The sequence below is a fragment of the Labrus mixtus genome, chromosome 6 (assembly GCF_963584025.1).
Source record: "Labrus mixtus chromosome 6, fLabMix1.1, whole genome shotgun sequence".
Taxonomy (NCBI): Eukaryota; Metazoa; Chordata; class Actinopteri; order Labriformes; family Labridae; genus Labrus; species Labrus mixtus.
In genome coordinates this window covers 6,561,789-6,582,522 of record NC_083617.1, presented here as the reverse complement: position 1 = coordinate 6,582,522, position 20,734 = coordinate 6,561,789, and the positions used below count along the sequence as shown (strand labels likewise).

Here is a 20,734-nt window from a genome sequence, read left to right as displayed (position 1 = left end):
ACAAAAAAACAAAAAAAAACTTTTATTTAAATAAAGGTGAAGACAATATTTCCAGGACACGTCTCATGCAGGCGAGTTTTTAACACATTAATCAAAGCGCTTAATCCGTTTAACAATTGGCAGCAGTTAAACTTTTTTTTTTTTTTTATCAGCTTTGACCTCCACTTGACAACTCAGTTGCCATGGAAACAAAGTCACTTATCTGTAGCCGCTGTTAGCAGAGCACTTAGTCTAACCTGGGCATCATGAATTCTGACAACAGGAATGTGAAGCCTCCTGTTTTGTTTCGGGGTTGCCAGACTGGACAGAGTGATGGCCTCCTCCAGCTCCTCCATGGCAGGACGGTACTCGGTGCCGCTCAGGGTGGTCTGTGACCCAAAGCCCCTCTCCAATGCTAACCCCAGAGTGCTTTGACTCAAGGAGCTCTTACTGTCCTTCAGAGACTCTGATAGGAAAACAACCAGGGGAGAGAAATGCATTGGTGTACTAATAGTTTAATGTGATCCCAACTAATGGTTTGACATTGTTTTATTAATAGTAGCATGACTGTATGGAGTAGAACAAGGCAGAATAAAAAGCACTAAGCAGGTCTCACGTTTAGGCTGGGACACAATGAGCTCCACCTCTTCAGGGCTGCTCTGTAGGATAGCAGCAGCGTCACTGAACGTCACTCCTTCCAGACTTGTTTTGTTGAGTGAAATGAGACGTCCACCTACAACAACAAAGTCCTTGTTATAGGTTGTCATGTGCAGCCAGATTTTGTTTCTAAAAAGTAGGCCAGCTTTGTGACTACATGCAAGTTCTCCCCACTCCTGGAACCAAAATATCTTCTTGCAGCAACTATTTTTCTTTAAAGATTTTACCTTAATTTTTCCTGATTGATATAAAATTGAAAGACTGAAGACTGGATAGTGAAAAATCCTGAGGACGGTCTTATTACAGGTTAAATAAAGAAATTCGACAACCAATTGGCTACCTTAAGGACGACAGCGTTAGCTTTCAGCCACACATCCAGCTTACCTTCAGCTAGAAAGTGCTGAATGCTAGCATTAGCTTCTGCTTGTTTTATATGATACTATAGGAAAAGGCATAATTTCTAACAGTAATATTGTCATGTAAAGGTTCAATGCTAAGCTACTGTCTTGATATGTTGCCACTCCTACTGTTTTATAACACTTTCTTAAGTTAATGTTAGCAGTCAGTCACATATTAAGCTACTGTAAATGTTAGCTAAGTGGTTACAGTATTATAACCTTCTGAATGTATTTCATCTTAGTGTAATATCTCACAGTAATGTTTGTAAGGAAGGGTTTGAATAGAAAGCTGTTGTTGATGCCTGTTTATCCTTTCATAACTAAAAACTTTCCAAACTTAACGTTAGAAGTTATTAAATTCCTTTAAAACAGTATTATTAGCTAGGATTTTTAAACACGCTAACATTAGCTTTTGACTGATTGTAAGCTGTTCAACGCTAAACTACTGTCGTAACAACACTTTTAGAAGTTGATGTGAGCTAGCTGTAACTTAAGTTAGGATTAAGTTAGCTCTGGTCTGATGTAGCATAACTGAAAGGTCATCAAATACATTGTTTTAAGTTAAAACCTGCTGTCCTTCAGGATTTTAAATGGTCACTATCTAATTATTGCTTTAAAATATAGAAGCATTTAAATAATTTGTCAGGTTTTCTACATGTATAAACCCTCAAACACAGCAGTGTGACATTATAACAGCATTTGAGCTTCCTACTCTGAGCGTGATAGAAGAGAAAATGTTTGCTCTGTGATTTTGGTCAACAGTTGGTGCGTCATAGGCTACCTGGTTTTATTCGTCCATCTTTGTCCGCGGGCCCGTCAGGCACAATCGAAGCAATGAAGATCCCAAGGTCGAGTTTACCTGTATTGTCCTCACCTACAATCACAAATCCTGAAACGGGAACAGAGAGGAAGTGAAGTCACTCTGTTCATTGATTTTACATCTAGATTAAAGTTCATTCTGTGCTTAATAAACTCACCAAAGCCAAGTTTGGCATCTTTTTTCAGGCTGACACAGACTATCTCTCTCTCAGGTGGGGTCCTGGTCGGTGTTTCAACTGAAAAGCACATGTTTTACAGATAGTATATAGACTACTAAAAATGCATTCTTTTCTTTTTTAATGTCATAATGTTAAGATTCACGGGTGCAGGTGAAAGTCAAGATAATGAGGAAAATCTTTTACAAAAATTATGCTAATCCCTCCACTAAAGTTCACACAACATCAGCGTAAGGACACCTAAGGCTTTTAAGATGCTCAAGCTTAAAGTTGTTTTTTTATCTTTTCTGTCACCTCTTTTTAAATATTCACAAAAATTGAGGAATTCACCTCTTATGGAGGAAGACGCGTCGGAGTCCTGCTTCTGTAGTGACACACTGGACATCCCTCTGGGAATCTGCTCTTGAGTGCTGCAACACACATGAACACTTCATTAAACGTCTGCTTTCTTTATTTTGGACGGTAATATGTTTCCGTAAAAAATACATATATATGAAAAGGTATTTTTATTTGTAGGGCTACCTCCAGCACTGTGGCTCTCTCGTGTCCCTCTGCTCTCCTGAGTCAAGGAGCTCCTTGTTCAGCTCTCGGCTCATCTCCCTCCTCATCTCTCTCTGCTGGCGCAGCCGAGCCTCCAGCTTAGCTGTTAGGTCATCACATGACTTTGAGATAGAGTCCGGCTGACCAGGTGTTACACCGACATGGTTCAGCATGCCCTCTGAGCACGACATCCGCTTCAGGTTCAAGTTACGACTCTGGTAGACGGACAGGTACTTCTCCATGTTTTCATCTGGAGGAACAGAGGAGAATCAGGGGTTATTTATATTTAGCCATAACCTTTGTGAGCAGTGTTTCCTTTATGTGTAACGGTACGGACAAAGCCAAAGCACTCCACACAATCACTGAAATGTTCCGACCTGGTATCAAGGTGTGGTTCAGTTGTCGCGACGTCATCTCACTGTGAAACTTGTGCTGTGCCGAGCAGAGGTTCAGGAGGTACTGTGCTATTTTTGAGCTCTCTGTTACAAAACTGTGCTTTCTCCCGCTGGGTCCGCCGCACTCTATAATCAGTTTACGTCGCTGAAAGAAGGACACAAGTCATCATACATAAGCTGAGCTTCATAACAGAAAAGCTGTACAGGATGGCTCTTATTTTTACCCCAGTTGATATGGAGTCAGTTTCCCTCCAGAGGAAGCGTCTGGTGACGGCGCGGAGGTGGTTCTTCATCTCGTACACTATGATTCCTTTGGAACAGACTCCCAAAACTAACTCTCCCATCACCGGCCTTTTCTCTCTCCCCACACGGTGGAACATAACCCCGTACTCCGGTAACTGCTGGGCAATCTGAGGGTTGAAAATTCTTTCAAATCCTGTCTGTGTATTTGCATGAGAGGGCTTAGGCGTAAAACAACTCTAGTCATTTATTGAAACTGAAAAGTGAAAAAAAAATCATCAAAAACCAGTGCATACAGAGCTGACATACCTTTAGATATTCGGTTTCAGCTTCTTCAGGGAGCATCTGTGCGTGACTTGAATGCAGTCTTGGTAACTCCTCCTTGATATTAGGCAGGGCCAGCTTCTCCAGCATCCTCTTAGACACATAATGCTCTGGCTGGTAATAGTTCTTTCCATACAGCTAAAAAAAAGAAAACACAAAAGTGCAGCTGTGACACACGCAGAAAGATGTTTCTGGCATTTAAAGACATACATGTAGGTGTTTTTTTTTTGTTGTCCTCCTTTACCTCTGGCATGTAGTCACCAAACTCAGCCTGCAGAGCAAGAGCAACCAGAAACAAGCTCGTCTCCTCATTACAGTACAGCCTGTCCTCCAGGATATCCTTACGCAGCTGTAGGTAGTACTGATGACGGGTCAGCTTGTGCCTAAGATGAATAAAAAGCAGCAAAATGATTTTAACATAATTATTTTTATCAATGAAATGTAACTTCAAATACATGAAAAGAACACTTTTTTCAGATAGCACAATAAAGGTTCAACATTTTTTAAAGCAAGATGAGTTTTTCTAAGCAGATTGTTGTATCCTGTCTAACATTCAAAAAAAGTACACCATGCAGTATGCTATCTTGGCCATGCCTATATTCCTTCTTTTTTTTTTTTTTTTTAAGTAATGTAGTCAGAACAACAGCGCTGTACTTACAAGATGAAGGCGATATCATCAACGAAAAATTTAACCCGAAGAAACACCAAAAAGGAGGATATCTGCCCTTTTTTCCAGCTGTCAGGTGCAACTTTGGAGATTTTTGTGTCATGGTCCAAAAAGAAATATTCATCATCTGCAACGCGACAAAGAAAATCCTGTATGACTACAACAATATAAAAGCCATGAAGTTTTTATTTAAGTGTAAAATATTATTTATATTTGAAGTATTATAACAAACACAATATTATCCCCCTCAAGCCATTTTTTCAGGGAATAATATTGCAATCAGGATTTTATATTTTTACATAAAAATGTTTTAATTTGAATGTCTGATGTGCATTCAAATAAATGAGTCACATGTCATTTGTCCTCGTACCATCTATAAAGGCAAGACCAAAGTAGAAGTGCTCCACCAAGTTTGCATGAGCCACCACCATGTCAAACACATCTCGTGCTTTGGACTTAATGTCACAGCGAACCACCACATACTGTCCGTTTGGCAGCACCACAGTCACTTCTCTCTGAGACGAGCAAGAACGGCCCTTTTTGGACTGTTGTGGACAGACACATACACACAAAAAAAAAGCACAGACACACATAAAAAAAAACAACTGACATGCTCACATACATGTACATGAGTACTGTACATGGGAATTTTACAGACAGACATAGTTTATCATGCAAGAAAAGACAAATTCAAATAGAGTGAAAAAAACTGGAATTTAAATAAAACATCAACCAGAAGCAGAAAGCCGAAAGAGATGAAGATTTTACCACGATAGATCCGGGAAGCTCGAGGACTATTTGTTGTTCATCTGGCATCCTGGCGAACTCAGGACCCAAAGCCTGACAACAAAAAAAAAATATAACATCTGTAAGCCGCGACACAGCTGAAAATCTTTTTGTTTTTTTAAATGCTCTGCTGTCCGCTCTGAAAAATTTAAAGTCAACGATCCCCGCAAGAAGAAAAACTCGCACTGCAATAACTTTTTAGGTCAGGTCCTGTTCGCTCTTACCTTGGCTTTCCTCTGGCTCAGGCTGAGCGAGGACTCACTGAAGGTGATGGAGGGACTCTGAGATCTGCCCGGCGTCTTTGGAGAAATGTTGTGGTGGGGGCTCCCGCCAAGCCAACTGCAGTTGCTGTCCCTGTGACGAACCCCACGAGGGAGTCTGAGGGGACAGAGAGAGAGAGAGAGAGAGAGAGAAGTGGGGAAGGATGGATTGTGTAATAGTTGTTCAGGCAAGTTAGAAAAGTCAAACTCTGGGACAATGTCGTGTCCCCTCAAAGTCAGGACGGACAATGAGGGAGGTTTATTTATGTGGACATGCACGCACAGGTCCTTTTTACACGCTTAAAGAATCTTCCTATTACTACAATATTGGTGTGTATGTGTGTGTGTTTAAAGTACACACCTGTCTAAAGAAGATTGGTACAGCGGCGTGGTAGAACTCCTTGGTCTTTGTCTCCAAGGTCTCTGATGTAAACTCCCTTAAAAACAGACATAAAATGAGCACATGCACATATAACCACCTGCACACACATTATGAGCTATATAAAAATGTGTCGCCAGGGGTACAAGAAAGTGGTTCTAGTTGTCGTCGGTGTTCGCCTCACATGCGTACCTGACTTTGAGTCAGAGTCCGTTGAGTATCTCCTCCCCTCAGCGCTTCCTTCACTGAAGTCGGACAGAGGCCCCCTCTTTCCTGTACACCAGGAAAGAGAGGACAGATCACACCAATGTCTGATTCCCGCTGTCTCTTTGCTCATCGGACGCACTGAGATGTTTGAACAGAACTGAGTCTAGCTAGCGGAGGGTTTAGCCGAGAGCATCCACACTCTGGTGATTGGCTCTCACACGAGCCTAATCCTCTGCTTGCTTAAGGTTAAGATTTTAATCCTGTTGACCTGTCGTCAGTTATAAGAGCAACGACTGCAACCACTTTCTGAAAATATGAAGGCCACAATTTCTCAAGGGGTCAAATCGTGTTTATGATGTCTAAATTGTTTCATATTATTTTGCCACTTTGATCAAACTCAGACTCAGTTATTCCTGCACTTTCTGACCTGATGTTCCCTCATTATTCATATTGAAAGACAGTCTGAGTCTGTTTGCCTGAAGCCGCTGAAGACGGCTGCGTCTACAGTCTGCGGCAATGGAAAAAAGTGGAAGTTTAAGATTTTGTTGTGCTGTCCTGATACTTTCAATACTTTTTTTGGTTGAGGATTCAGCACCCACATAAGTTACTAAGGTGAGCGTGTTTTTTTTTGGATTTACTTTTAAGACAGTTTGAGAGCAAGCATCAACATCTACAATCAAAAAACTTTCACCCTTGTACAATAAAGTACTAAAATGAACGGACACAAAGCCTGCTCGTGGGCAACAAGCTCACAAACTGAAAACAGACAGCCAATCGCATCAAACAGTCATTTATAACATTGTAAACATTTGTTGAATATTCACAATCGCATGTAAATTACCAGTTATTGCTGACTGTTTAAAATAACTAATAACTGTCTTTTCAGAAGTGTTTTCTGTCAAGGGGTGGAAGAAGGTGCTACCATCACTTTTCAAGTCCAGACACTTTACATTAAAATCATGCTGATTAGGCGTTTGTGTCTTTATTAATGGTGGGCCTTTCATTTCAAACTGCTCACACTACTCATTTTTAATGACATCACTCGACTTTTTTTCTTTGGACAGCAGAGCTGAGATAGTCTACCGCATGAGAGCAGTTTGTAAGAACTTTATGTCGACTATCTCCCAAAATTTGCAGCATACAAAAATATATTTTTTGCATCATAAATTGACATGACTTCTCTTTCAGTGTGTCACTAGTCAGGTAGAAAAAAATCTGCTAAACAAGCACTTTATTTATCAATAAGAAGATTTAACTTCATAAAGTCGTGGTGCAGATTCCCCGTCCATGAGTGTAACAATTAATCAAGCAGCAATTTTATTTCAGATTAAGACTGGTTTTGTAAAGGCTAAACAGCAGATGTTTGAGGTACGGAAGCCCTATGAGGACAAACATTGATACATTTTATTTCACTATGTTTTCCTGTGAAAACAAGTAAAGTAAAGTTTGGATGTTTTTTAAAGATCTTGACTTCTTTATCAAGTTATCTTTTTATAACTACGCTGGTTTTTCCTTTGATTTCGACTGTATTTCATGATATATCGACATAATGGCTGAAATTTACCCGTTATCACAAGAAAACCAATGTTATAATCCAGAGATAATGAGATAAATAAGTTGAGATCTCAAGAAAAAACAACGGAAATGTACTCCCTACTACGGACATCAGAGTTAAATAAAATGATTGGATACATTTCCACTAAGAGCCTCCGTATTTAAAGACATATTGAGGCATTTCATGAAGTTTATTAAGTATTTAGATTGAGCAGATCATTAAGAGAACGACTGTCACACAACAACATTTCCCACACACATTTTCACTATCAATCAAAAATGAAGTCAGATAAAACTAAATATCAAAGGTCTGACATGCTCACCATGAAGTCTCTCTCTGATCATCTGACTCCTGCCGCTCAAAGGGACGTTACTGTCAGGGAGAGAGCCATGGTCCATCTGGAGGAAAAGAAACCACTTCTATTAAAAAACAGATTCTTTAGATTAAGTCACAGCGCTGCTCTAAATCTAAACACATCCTCAATGATCCACAGGGGAGCTGGACGCTCACAGACAGACTCACAGATTCATGGAAAACCTCCTCCACCAGCTGTCTGATGACTTTGGCAGGCGGAGGCAGGATGGAGGCTTTGTGCTGAGACTCGCAGGCTTCCAGGATGGAGTTGAGATTGATCCTGCGGTGGGACAGATCCTCACACATGCTGAGGAGGAGGCTGTTCAGGTGGTCACTCAACTGGACCGGCTGAGAGGGGGGAGACAGCGGGACGATATCGTGTTAACGGGGTTGTGTGACGTTGATTTAAAAAATCAAAAAGAAAGATAAAAGAGAGTTGTGTGTCAGAGGTTCTCACCTGATTTTGAGGTAGGTGAAAATCAACTGACCAGTAGAGAGTCATACCCAGTGAATACACCAGCATCTGTTGCAATCAAATACAGAAGTTAATCACAGGACAGGTGAAAAAAAATACTAAAATTACTAAAAACAAATCTGTTCTTTTATGTTGTGTTTCTATGGTAATATTGAAACCTTCACTATAACTCAAAGAAGTGATGAGAGGAGGAGTGTGTGTTTGGCACTTTAAGGCAAAGTGAGGGATGTTGGGGATAAAGTTTGGCACAAGTTCAAAGGTCAAAAAGCAACATCTTGTGATTCAACTAGAGAACTATCAATCAAACAAAGTGAAAGGAATAGTTTGAACTGACCAGATGATCCAGCTATCAAGAAAAGACAAAGAAAATGAAACATAATGACTGTTCCACCAATTATCCTCTAAATGTCCGAACATATAACTAAAGTTTGATTTAACCTTACTGAATAGACTGCAGTATATCGGACTCATCTGTCCACCTGTTTAAAGACATTTGTCATGGTATACTACTTCTACTTCTAGATACTATATGTGAGACAAGCAAACACAATTTTCTGTGTATGCAAGCACTCTTGTTATTGTTTGAGGAGTCTTTATTCCCAATGTTAAAGACATAAGGATTCAAAAATTGCAGCAATGAGAGCTGAAGTTCCTCCGCTCAGCCACTAGATGGTGTGCTCACACTTCACTTGTCCTTCAACTCCTGACATCCTGAGATGTTACACTCCATGTAAAAACGACACACAATCAAAGTCAGTGCAGATTTAACCACAAAATTCACCAGTAAAAAAAAAAAAGAAAAGAAGCTGATTCTGCAGAGAAAATTCTGCCATAAACTGATGATATGTGTGTGTGTGTGTGTGTGTGTGTGTGCACTGACCCTCTCCATGGCCGGTTTGGTTGAGCTGGCGCGGCCCTGCAGCATCTCCGGAGCGGTGAAGGTGGAAACCTCGTCTGATAGGCCGCAGCTCTTAAATGCTAAAGTGCCAGTGGCTGACAGCAGCAGGGAGGTGGGGCTTATTATATTACACATATTGTTCTGACCTGAAAAAAAAAAAAAGAAGTAGAAAAATCCACAAGCTATGAACATGATGCTCATGTTCCAGCTCTGGGAGAGAGTCACACAGAGTCAAACCCAAAACACTGGAGGACACATTCAAGTGTGTGTGTGTGTGTGTGTGTTACATTCACATCGCAGTAGAGTCGTGGTTCAGCGGTAACTCTTAGATGTGATGTACGTGTGCTACTGTCTGAAGTGCTTTACCCTTATAAGAGACATCCACTAAAGACTCTGCAGTGGCCAGCAGCAGGGACCAGACCTCCTCCTCCAGCAGAGGGCCCCCTCGAGCCTCCAACACTTCAGCTAATGTTACAAATGTGCTGCTCATCCTGCACACATTCCCAGCATGCACCTGAGGACACACACATAACGGCACATATAAAACAAACACATGCACAAACAACAAAACATCACTTTTTTTGGAGCCTTTGTTTCAGGTGATATTCTGAGCAGATGTGTAATTCCTCAGGAATCTGCAGGAGTGTAATCGACGTCTATCAACGCTGCTGAAAACAATTCCATATTTAGCCATTCTTCTTTTCTGAGTATCAGATTTGTGATCCTCTCGTCACCTTCTCCACCCCATCTTTACATCCCTGAGACCCTTCGCAGAAAGAAAAAGAAACCTTTCTTTCGATAAGATCATGGTAGTCCATTAGTCTCACTGCCTCTCACTCTGTGCCCGTCCGGTTAGCTAATAAGCTTTCTTCTGACCAGAGGGCATCTCCCGGAAAGCTCAAAATCGACTGTGTCATGATCCCATGAGTTTGTTGTGACATGTTGTGTAGGTATTAGGCTGTAGAGAGTGGAGAGTGTGGAGCGCCAAAAGAAACCCGTGAGACAGGGAGTGCAATACAAGATCTCCAAAATGAATCATGAATCAATCAACATGAAATTGATCTGCAAAAATGTTGGTAACTGATGAATCATTGTGCTATTATTAGCAATTAACATAAAACATATCCAGCTTTTTAAATGTTAAGAGTTGATGCTTTTGCCATGTCATAATTAAAGTTTATTTGGGTTGTTTGTTTAAAAAAAAAAGGAGCAAAATCATCATCACTTGAGGCTTCAAGAAATGTTAATGACTAATTATAAAAATAACTACCACATTAAATGATAACGAAGTGAATGGTTAATTGCAGCCTTTAAAGGCAGGCTTTCTTATCTGAGTGCTGTTTTTGCATTTTTTTTGCATACTTTTACCATAATTTCTTAGGTTTTATCTCTTAAATCAAGTTTTATTTGCCTACTTTTTTCTATTTAAACACCTCTGCTAAAACTACTCGGTTCACACTATCGTGTCCTGATGAAATCAACATGTTCTGAGAAAGCTTCAAACCCCAGTTTTCTGCAGATGAATCTTTTATTTAAAAGGAAAATCAACTCAGAATTTACCCTAAATCCTTTAACTCTGGAAGATTACTGTAGAAACCAGCTTAGTATTTCAGTTAGTGTCCGATTTAAAGGGCGGAAATAACTGCAACACGTTCATATATATTTTTTTTTAAATCAAAGAAATCACTGCACTTAAAGATGTGATCACTCTCATTACAACACTGAGAGTGAAAACTGTGTTAACTTTTGTCTCCACACAAAATCACAATTTGTTTCTTTGACATGCCTGAGACTGTAAAAAAAAAACACCTTTAAGACTTTTTTAATTTCCCTGACTGTGTTTGTATTTGATCGTAGCAGAGCATTAATTAAACAGGGTCCAAACAGTCAACAACATTGTTTACTTAACGTTGTTTCCACTGATACAAACCAACCCAATTAACTTACTTCAGCCCTGGTTAAATCCTTTGCTCAAACTGAACTTATCCCTCGGCTTGTGACACCAGACTGTCTGCATGAACGCGAGGGATGTGTGAAGTGTGCTGCAAGAAACCAGAAATACCAATAAAAGTGAGCGGTCATGAGCTTTACTAGAACTGCACACAACCTTTTTTTTTTTCAAATCAGTGATTAGATAATTATGATAATGTAGACTCATCCTGCTGAGTCCCTGCACACTCTTTTCTCTCATGCCACAGACGGGATCAGACAAGAAAGTACAGGGTTCCCTGCCAGGTGTTTCCATCCATCGACTTTTGTGCAAAACTTCAGCAGCTGCTCCCCCCTCAGAGTGCTCTGTCTACAGGTGTAAAGGTACTCCAGGAGTGCTGTAAAGTCACACACTGCTGCTGGAACCAACACAGAATCCTGGATGCTTCCTGACAGCAGACTACCACATGAAGCCCGAATCCCTTGGCAAATAACACCTCGACCACTACATTAGGATGTGTAGTGAAGTCTAGTTTGTCCTGCTTTCTCTCACAACAAACATGTGACTGTGAGCGCTGCAATCAGCAAATCACAACCTTCAAAAAAAGCCATGATTAAGGTGGAATTACAAAGCATACAAACGACATAAAAAAAAAACACTTGCAATTACCTTTATCCTGTAAATACTCTGCCCATTTTACACACCAGTTGCCGCTCTATGCATGTTTTCCTCCTCTATAGCTCCCTATGGAAAAGCCTCTTTCGCCCGCTAGTTGCTCGTTATATTCGGACTAAAATGCAGCGTCTCTCACGGTTTCAAAGAAAGCAGTCGGCAAGCTGCCTTATTATCCTGTTAGAGACAAACACCATTAGCAGACACCACATGATGTACACACAGACAACAGAGAAGGTGCACTTTATTTTGAGGGATTTAGTACAATGTGCTTGTGGAGGATTTTGTCTCTTGCAAAGCATCTGTAAGATAAAATCCAATGTTCATATATGATAGTGGGGAGCATTAAAGCCAGGCTAATTTATGTAGTTGCAGCATTATCAGGCTCTTCATTACACATTTAAGCAACCTGATTTTTTTTTTTTGTCAACACAGGCCTGAATATGGAGGCAATATTTTGCATTTTTCAGACTCTTACAGATAAATTCAGTCCTGTGGATTTGAATCTCGGTGTGTTGCCTGAAGAGAATTCATCTTGCAAACTGATGGAAGACACCTAAACATGGAGACACCCACCACCTCCTCAAAGTGTCAACCAGCAGTGTGGTAGGCAGCAGGAAGACGGTAGAGAATATTACCTGGTATCATATGTATCCTGTGTCAGCAGTGATCCTCTGTATGATCCTCAGTGTTCCCACCACGGATCCAAAACAATCCTTGTGATCATCGCATTGCTGATTTTGACGTCCTCTCGGTAAAAGCTGCTCCTCTCCGGCAGGTAATTCATCAATGACATGAACTGTACATGGTGCCCCATTCATTCGCTCTATTACGACCGAGCAGCACGCTGAAGGATCTGAAACTTTTTGCTGTAATTGGCGCTATTCTTAGCTGGTCGCCTCTAAACGCTTAATTGGATTAGCCTCGCAGTTTGACAGCGACAGGTCAGAACCACCAATAGCGGGTTTGCGTGAGATCAGCTACACCGATTTAACTAATCCGTCTGACGCCCAAAGGTGCGGTGGATCCCCGGTGGTGGTGGTGGTGGTGGTGGTGGTAGGTGCGCTACACAGAAGCCTGGGAAGGACGAACGACCTCGGCCAGAGGAGTGGATTGTAGCCTGCTGCTGCTGCTGCTGTCGGGCTGCTCCCTCACGATGATCATAACACTGCGGGCTCTCTTCGAACAAGGGGTAAGAAACCGTAGTAGCCTCGTTTCGCTGCGGGAGTCGGTGCGGGGACGCTTATCCATGCCGGGTGTTTGGCGCGCAGCTTGTCTCTGCAGGCCGCGGAGTATCTGCGCAGGGACGAGGAGAAATAACAAACATCCAGGCATGTCAGGTGGGTTGCAGGGGAGAATTTGAAACTACTCAGCGATAAGTTAACGTGATTTTACCGAATGCCCTTTCTTCAGTCACATGCCTTTCGCAGAGGCTGCGTGCAGGCTTCCGTTGTTGTAGCGTATCATATAGGGAACTGATGGATGAACTCTAGATGGTACCCTAACTACTGTAGTACACTATGGACTTCTGCAGAGCCGGAGCATGGCATAGTCCCCGAATTATCCCGCAGTTTAATATGCAGAGATCTATTGTGTGACAGAATAAACATGGCATGGTGACACTGTTTAATCATGCACATTATAGCCTTCAATTCATTAATAGTTAACAGGCCCTAAATAATTATTGCAGCATCACTATTTTATCTGTAGACTTTGATAGGCTATGAGGCCTACACCCATTTGAGCCAATCCACAGAACTGTGCAAACAGGGAGAACTGTTATGTAATGTCTCTTGTCTGCACAGTAAATAAAACAAGTATAAGGCTATCTTAGAGTTTTACTGCGGTGAAAACATGACATTCTCTCTGCCAAAAAAAAGTCAATTTAGATGTAGACCATGGGCTGCATAATCATAGTATAATACTTTCAAGAATAAATTATATTTAAGTACTGATTGTAATGGATTTTTCAGCCTAAATTTAAACTCAACAGGAAGACAGATAAAAATAAGAATAAAAAATAGCCAAATGTACATGTGCTACTTCTCTATTTTGCTTGCATTAGTGTTCTCCAACATGTGTCCTCTCTGTGCAGGGTTCTGCAGTAAGGACAGTCACTTGGGGACATGAGCACCAGAATTGGCATTTTATCTTTAGCGACATCAAAATGTGAGGTTTGTTGTTTTTTTTTTTTAAACCTGTGTGTTCAGTGATCTATAAAGAATAAGCCCTGCAGCCTGGCAATTTTGTTTTAAGCAATCAAAATGTCAACAGAAAAACAAGCATTTCATACACCTTGACATAAAATGCCATTTTCATAAAGTATTCCTTTACTGAAATTGTTTAGGCCTTTGTCAGCTCCCAAAGCGTGTTTAGAAGTGGAGATACACATGGATACAATGTGTTTATTAACAGATAGATAGATACATGGATAGATAGGCGGAAGGAAGTAAGGAAGGATGGATGGAGGAGGCGGCAGTGGGTGTGTCTCTGTGGATGAGTGACGCGCTGCTGGGACGCATGCCCCGTGCGCACTGCGCGTCCTGGCCTGTCAGTAGCAGGCAGATGGAAACGTAGGCAAGTGAATTTGGTGAGGTCATGTATTTTTAAGCCGCACAACGGAATAAATCACCCGTAACCGGCGGCGTAAACAAATAGTCCGCTGCTCGGGAACGCTTCTACCGTCGATCGGACCGCGGGGAGATCGATACTTTGATACAACGACAGAGGTAAGATGAGGATTCGCACCTCTGCTCCTCAGACGTGCTTTATTGTTTGGCCGTGGGGGGAGGGTCGAAGCCGCCGTGTGTGCATGCTGCTCTACCGACGTTGGTGGTTGTTGTTTCAGGGTGTAACATTGCAGCTTCACTTACTTACCACAAGTGCTCCCTTTTTCATGTCGCTACAATGTGAGGCGTCCATTAATACGCAGCAGTTCGTGTACAGGCTGCAGTTGGAAAATGCGTACTGTGCCTCAAAAAAAAAGCAGGCCCCGTCATATCATGATTATGGCTGCCTGTCAGTATCGCTGCTACAATGTCTCCTGAGCCCGATCCGGCTTTTTCAGGCTTCTGCGTTTTTTTTTTGTTTTTTTTACCATGCACGGCTCTTTTGTTTCTCCACTGTCATTCACCTGCCAGCTAACCTCCTCTCTCCAGTCCACCGGACAAGACGAGGGGAGGGGAGGGAAGGGGAGGGGAGGGTCGTGTGTCCAAGGTTAACACGCTGACATCCAATGAAAATAAATAACGTGCCGATCGATAGTCGTCCTCCTCAATCCGTGCATGAGAGGTGTAGCGAAGATTTCTGTTTCTGTGTCTTTTTTTTTTTTTTTTTTTTTTTACGCCCTGCTGACAGTTTGCATTGGAGAGAAGGTTGTTGGTAGATCTGGGTTGGGTGCACAGCAGCAGAGCTACATGAGAATAATATGTGAAACACGGTATCACATCAGTAAAAACAGATTATTATAAAATAGTTTATGGCCTAAATTTCTATTATTTTCCCATTTTCTGTTGGGTGAAAAGATGACTTTCGACTTAAGCCTGCAGGAATAGTATAATCATGTATTGCAGATCTATGCATGTATTTCTTGTTTTAATGTGGGGTTATGTTATGGTATGCTGTGTATCAGACAAGAAAGCATCACCGTGCCATATTATTTTTGGTGGTATTTTTAGTTATTTTATAAACATGATCGACCAGTTTGCATGTGTGGATAGGAAGAAAAAAGCTTTTGATTGGGTGCACACAGGAGCACACATGATGATGATATGTGAAGGTGTCTTATTCATCATATAACTGATGTGTGTATGAAAGGTCTTTATTTTCTCATCTGCTGCAATAGATGCATGCAAACAAAAATGTGCTTTTATATTTTGGATTAATATGATCTGCCATTTTAATTATGTGTGTGTGTGTGTGTTAGTAGTTTTTCACTTAGATTTGCGTGGTCATATGTAGAGTCATAGTCAGGGAAGCTGCACCTTACTGTGTTAAATGAAGCGAATATGTCACATTTTCCACCTGGGATTAATAAAGTATTTCTGATTCTGATTGAGAGATATTTTGTTTAAGTTTGGTTAACCACCAGCTTGACTGTCGATTGAGGGGAAAAAGGTTTTGTCAGATTTGGGATTGGTCACATTGAGACATTCATGAGCTTCAAATGAGATGAAAGGTGTTTCATTTTAAGGTGGAATATCATTATTATGTATCTCTGGTCGATATTTTCTTTCTGTTTTCATCTGAAGGTGCATGTTGAACATAAACTGGGAGAACGTGACATGTTATTTCCATTTTAAAGATATTTTATTCTTGTTACATTACGTGTCATACATAGTTTCAATGTGTGTTAATGTGAAGATATGATAAGAAATCTGCACCTGGATACCAGCAAACCACAGCTGCTCTAATCTGGGTCCTTAGACTGTTTTTTATTGGATTATAAAATGTGTGTACTGGTTTTCTTGTGTGTATTCTTTACCCATATCTCTTTATCTGTAGTGTCATTTTATGACATCAGTATCTTTTGATTAAATCATAAATGTAAAGGCCCAAATAAGGGTCAAGAGTTGAACATTTGCCAAGGCTATGAACTCAACGGTAATCAGATTCATGCTCTGTTCTGAAACTGTTCATTTGCATGCTCTCTATTATCAATAGAATCAATTGGAAGTCAAATCAATGCAGTAACTTTGTTAGAAGTTGTGTTATTTTTAGTACAATAGAAGTTAACCAGCATTGCCGGGATGCTAATTGCCTTATAAGTAATGGCCTTAGAAGCCACTAATTAAATCTTTAGGCTGAAGCAGCGTGTTGAGAGAAAGCAGAGGTGAAGTCATTAGAAGGCGCTGCACTGTGGGAATGACCCTTTCTGCTGCGCTTCTGCTTCCTGCAGGACGCACGAGGGCCCCTGAAGTGTATCGCAGCTCCCTGCGTCCAAATCCATGCAGGAGGTCCAGACCTCTTGGGTGCAGCTTGAGACTATACTGATGTAGCTGCTGCACTGCTTGTAAATCCTGCAGCTGACACACAACTGCATCCTAATGGTGAATAATAGATTTCAGAGGAATCTGTCGATGCAGCATCAGTCCTGGTTATTAGACAGCAGGGATGGTAACATCTACACAGTGTAACTAAAAGATATCATGCTGCTAATCAGGTGGAGATTCTCTCTCTCTGCACTGACCTGACCTGAATCATCCACATGAATAGACCATCATTATAAAATAATGACCCTACAGCAGAGCAGGAGATGACTGTATACCCAGCATAACCGAGCACATAACTTGCAGAACTGCACACTGACTGAACATCATCCAAGCATCCATAAGTCAGACAATCCTAATTGCCTTCCTGTCTGAAATGTAAAAAAAAAAAATTTAAAAAAAAAGCAACATGTCTATTTTCATGTTGTGAGGGAGGCGGGCGTTACGGACGTCTATGTGACGTTGGAGGAACAGAAGGAGAGCTGACTCATTTGATTCTGGCAATTACATCCCTCATATGGAGTGTGTGTCGGGAGACAGTAAGAGCGGGGAGGGCGATTACGTCGCTTACATAAGCCCTGAAGGAAAAGGGAAAGGATGCTAGAGCTTTCTCCTTTTTTTTAGATTCTCGCTTTTTTTTGTTTGAATGAAAAATGGAACATGTTTGGGGACATCATGCCCCGCAAATTGGCTTCTCAGCGGTGTGTCTTATCTGGGCTCACTGCCTCCATGGTGCAACTTGACCCAGTTAACATGTGCCTGTGGAAGACCTGCCCGTAGAACTGGGCTGGGGTCCAGACGCTCAGGAATTAGCACCGAGCTAGGTTTTCCAGTGTGACAGAGTCGCTCTTGAGGGTCGTGTTTCATATGATGGAGTAGACCTTCCCCCGTTGCCTGCTGTTTTGTGCCACCACTGCTGATGATGTCAAATCTTCCATCCTGGTGCGTTTGCTGAGTTGCTGAGATAAGGAGCTGCAGTGCTCGCCTTGAGTGTGAAATTCAGCACTGTCTTCTCTTCTCTTCCTCTCTCCTAATCTGTTGTCTCCGGAGCGGGGATTTTTCATTTGACTTCCTAATTTTATTTATTTATTTTTGCTGCTCTGCGGCTATTGTACTGAAGTGGAGAGCTACAAAATATTTAAACGTCTGCCCGTCTTTGTTTTTTTCCCCAGAGGACATTTTTGGATGCACAGAGAGCAGTATTTGAAGATTTAACCATGAACAAAAACAAGAGGGAAAGAGAGTTCTACAGCCTGGATGTTGGGGACTCGACGTTCACAGTCCTAAAGCGATACCAGAATCTAAGACCCATCGGCTCCGGAGCACAGGGCATCGTCTGGTGAGTGTTTGAACCTCATCCACACTTAGTGAAATAAGTCCTACTTAGCAAATTTTTTCGAAATGCCAATGTCAATGTTGAATTTGCTTCATTTGTGACCGTTTCTTGATTGTTTTTTTTTCGCCATCTTTGTTTCTCAGCTCTGCCTACGACCAAATCCTTGAACGAAATGTTGCCATCAAGAAGCTGAGCCGGCCGTTCCAAAATCAAACCCACGCCAAGAGGGCGTTCAGAGAGCTAGTCCTAATGAAATGTGTAAATCACAAAAATGTAAGTACACTGACAAAACCTCTCACATGTCAGTGATGTGAAATTATGTATACATTTTATTTTGATTTATTTTGAGTACAGTGAATCTCTTTATTTCATGTTTTTATAGGGCTGCCTGTCTGTGTGTTAGGTTTGTTTTTATTGTGTTTAAGTTGCACTAAGCCGTGTGTTGTCTTTAAACTTTTGCCCGAGTGCAGATGATAAACTATATCCAAACTAATAATGTACGTATGTTAATGTCTTTTGTGTTCTTAAATATGTTTGTAACTTGATTTGTTGTGAAATAAAGATGACGTTTTTCTGATTCTTGTAACTTATACCCACAGATTATCGGCCTATTAAATGTGTTCACACCACAGAAATCATTAGAAGATTTCCAAGATGTGTAAGTAACTAGTTGCTGACAGTTTTTTTTAATGTGTAAATAAAAAAAAATAAGCTCCTTTTGTCTGTTTCGTTTAGTGCTTCTCACCCACTTTTTCAACCGTTTCCTGCTCCGTCAGATACTTGGTGATGGAGCTGATGGATGCCAACCTGTGCCAGGTCATTCAGATGGAGTTGGACCACGAGAGGCTGTCCTATCTGCTCTATCAGATGCTGTGTGGTATCAAACACCTCCACGCAGCCGGCATCATTCACAGGGTGAGCATCGGGCCACAGTCATTAAGAGGACGTGTGAAATCTGCAGGGATACTTCACACAGTAGTGTGAGGGGCAGGGGGTCAACCAGCACACTGTTAGATGATGAATCAAGTCCTTTAAGGGCCAACAAAATCCGCCTGAAAATATCGTGGCGGCGTTATCAGAAAAGCCTCCATTGCGTCATTAAATGTAAATCTGGTATCTTAAATAAAGCCGGTCGATTTATCCACCAGATACTCAAATGTTAGCCCAATAAAACATCAACTGTTTTCAGGGATCTAACCCCCTAGGCCATCAGCGCCCCATTGTTTCATTTTATGTTGTTGTAAAACTTAGCAGAACATTGATTTTCTAGCATCTTTCCTGGCTCTTGTTTGAGCCAGTACAGACCTCGGACTTCTATGGATCGGATAGAGAATGTGAAAGTATAATTTCCCCATAAAGATCAATAATAAGCAGGTGTAAACTGTATGCAGGAACTTTGATTTTTAATTGCACCTCATCTTTAATAAAAAACTAATAATATGAATAAATAGGTCAATGCAGACTGGAATTAGTTTTTTAAACAAAATATGAATAACCCCTTTTTTGTTTTCAAAGTAAAACAACGTTCTTTCAAGGAGGCGATACATCCTCGTCAAAACCCTAATCCTGATTTATAGATTTTTTTAAACCTACGAAATAAAAAAAAAAATCAATATTCTGAAATGCTACCGCTTGATTCATCTGCAATCTGCAGCCTTGAATCACATTTGCTAGTAGCAAACAAATCACCTTAGTAAGCAAGTTGTACTGCAGGGAAACGTTACATAGACAAAGAAAGAAATAGGTGCAGCAGGAGGGGGAACCTGCCGGCTACCAGCAGGACTGAAGTCATGATGGATGATGTGTTTTGTCATGTGAATCATAAAAACAACACTCTCAACACAACCTTCAAAAGGAAAGTTATGAATAATGCATTTGACAAATCCTGCTGTTTAAATATGTACTGTCTTCTCTCCACTTTATTAAAAGATGTTCATTTGCATACTCTTCTTTACGAAGTCATTGTTTCTTATAGACAAATTGATATAGAACAATTACAAGTTGTTTTATTTTATTATTGTGTCATACATACATTCATGTGCCCAGCCCTCATGGGCTTACATGACACCATAAATTAAAACGTTCCAGGTTCGGAGTGCACTAGGTAAACTATATTCATAGTCAAGAAACAAAAAGAGAAAGCAAAAGCAAGTCAGACTAATTAAACAGAATATCCCGTCGTCTTTTCCAAGCTTTTGAGACAAAATTAGCAAGTTTAAAGACATCAAACTTAAACGGCCATTCCAGTTTCTGCACATCTGTCCGCCCCAATATTTCAGGTTTTTGACGAGCTACTTCATGAAACAATAAGTCTCTTAAATCATCATATTCTATACAATGCAGAAAGAAGTGGGACTCCGTTTCAACTTCGTCCAAATCACACATCGCAAAAAGTCTGTTTTCTACTGGAATATTTTTGAATTGACCAACCTCAATGGCCAGAGGGAGAATACCAGATCTTAACTGTGCAACCAAGGATCTTTGGCTTCTAGATAAACAACACGTTACTTCTAACTCGGGCATAAAATAATTTTTGATCTGTACATATGTCCTTAGTTTTGGCTTGGACAGAAACGTTTTCAAACCATTTTTTTTCATACTTGATCAAGAGCTTATCTTTCATGGAGTTAATGTTACATTTTGGTGTTTCCCCTGCAGGACCTAAAGCCCAGTAACATTGTCGTCAAGTCAGACTGCAC

General features: G+C 40.9%; 2 protein-coding genes across 7 annotated transcripts in view; one reads left to right on the top strand and one right to left on the bottom strand.

Moving 5' to 3' along the window:
* ptpn20 (protein tyrosine phosphatase non-receptor type 20) overlaps nucleotides 1-12,501 on the bottom strand; it is a 36,308-nt gene extending 23,807 nt beyond the window's left edge. Inside the window, exons 1-22 of the mRNA XM_061039699.1 lie at nucleotides 12,350-12,501; nucleotides 9,476-9,623; nucleotides 9,092-9,255; nucleotides 8,194-8,259; nucleotides 7,905-8,084; nucleotides 7,705-7,780; nucleotides 5,813-5,893; nucleotides 5,603-5,678; nucleotides 5,206-5,359; nucleotides 4,964-5,035; nucleotides 4,566-4,740; nucleotides 4,187-4,322; nucleotides 3,773-3,911; nucleotides 3,514-3,666; nucleotides 3,189-3,374; nucleotides 2,947-3,109; nucleotides 2,552-2,819; nucleotides 2,360-2,439; nucleotides 2,012-2,089; nucleotides 1,816-1,923; nucleotides 596-712; nucleotides 237-445 (exon numbers count right to left, since the gene is read on the bottom strand). Of these exons, the coding sequence (XP_060895682.1) occupies nucleotides 237-445; nucleotides 596-712; nucleotides 1,816-1,923; nucleotides 2,012-2,089; nucleotides 2,360-2,439; nucleotides 2,552-2,819; nucleotides 2,947-3,109; nucleotides 3,189-3,374; nucleotides 3,514-3,666; nucleotides 3,773-3,911; nucleotides 4,187-4,322; nucleotides 4,566-4,740; nucleotides 4,964-5,035; nucleotides 5,206-5,359; nucleotides 5,603-5,678; nucleotides 5,813-5,893; nucleotides 7,705-7,780; nucleotides 7,905-8,084; nucleotides 8,194-8,259; nucleotides 9,092-9,255; nucleotides 9,476-9,599 (2,805 nt within the window). The 5' untranslated portion in view covers nucleotides 9,600-9,623; nucleotides 12,350-12,501. The remainder of the gene's footprint in view (nucleotides 1-236; nucleotides 446-595; nucleotides 713-1,815; nucleotides 1,924-2,011; nucleotides 2,090-2,359; nucleotides 2,440-2,551; nucleotides 2,820-2,946; nucleotides 3,110-3,188; nucleotides 3,375-3,513; nucleotides 3,667-3,772; nucleotides 3,912-4,186; nucleotides 4,323-4,565; nucleotides 4,741-4,963; nucleotides 5,036-5,205; nucleotides 5,360-5,602; nucleotides 5,679-5,812; nucleotides 5,894-7,704; nucleotides 7,781-7,904; nucleotides 8,085-8,193; nucleotides 8,260-9,091; nucleotides 9,256-9,475; nucleotides 9,624-12,349) is intronic.
* A 211-nt stretch (nucleotides 12,502-12,712) lies between these two features.
* The window catches only part of mapk8a (mitogen-activated protein kinase 8a), a 17,557-nt gene continuing 9,535 nt past the window's right edge, over nucleotides 12,713-20,734 (top strand). For 3 of the 6 annotated variants that reach the window (XM_061039694.1, XM_061039693.1, XM_061039698.1), the window contains exons 1-6: nucleotides 12,713-12,903; nucleotides 17,872-18,038; nucleotides 18,179-18,308; nucleotides 18,635-18,693; nucleotides 18,812-18,950; nucleotides 20,694-20,734. The exon at nucleotides 20,694-20,734 is cut by the window's right edge and continues 125 nt beyond it. In XM_061039694.1, the coding sequence (XP_060895677.1) occupies nucleotides 12,868-12,903; nucleotides 17,872-18,038; nucleotides 18,179-18,308; nucleotides 18,635-18,693; nucleotides 18,812-18,950; nucleotides 20,694-20,734 (572 nt within the window). In that variant the 5' untranslated portion in view covers nucleotides 12,713-12,867. Of the gene's footprint in view, nucleotides 12,904-12,930; nucleotides 13,052-14,238; nucleotides 14,441-17,279; nucleotides 17,642-17,871; nucleotides 18,039-18,178; nucleotides 18,309-18,634; nucleotides 18,694-18,811; nucleotides 18,951-20,693 lie in introns of those variants that run through there. The other 3 variants (XM_061039697.1, XM_061039695.1, XM_061039696.1) reach the window with 3 other exon arrangements.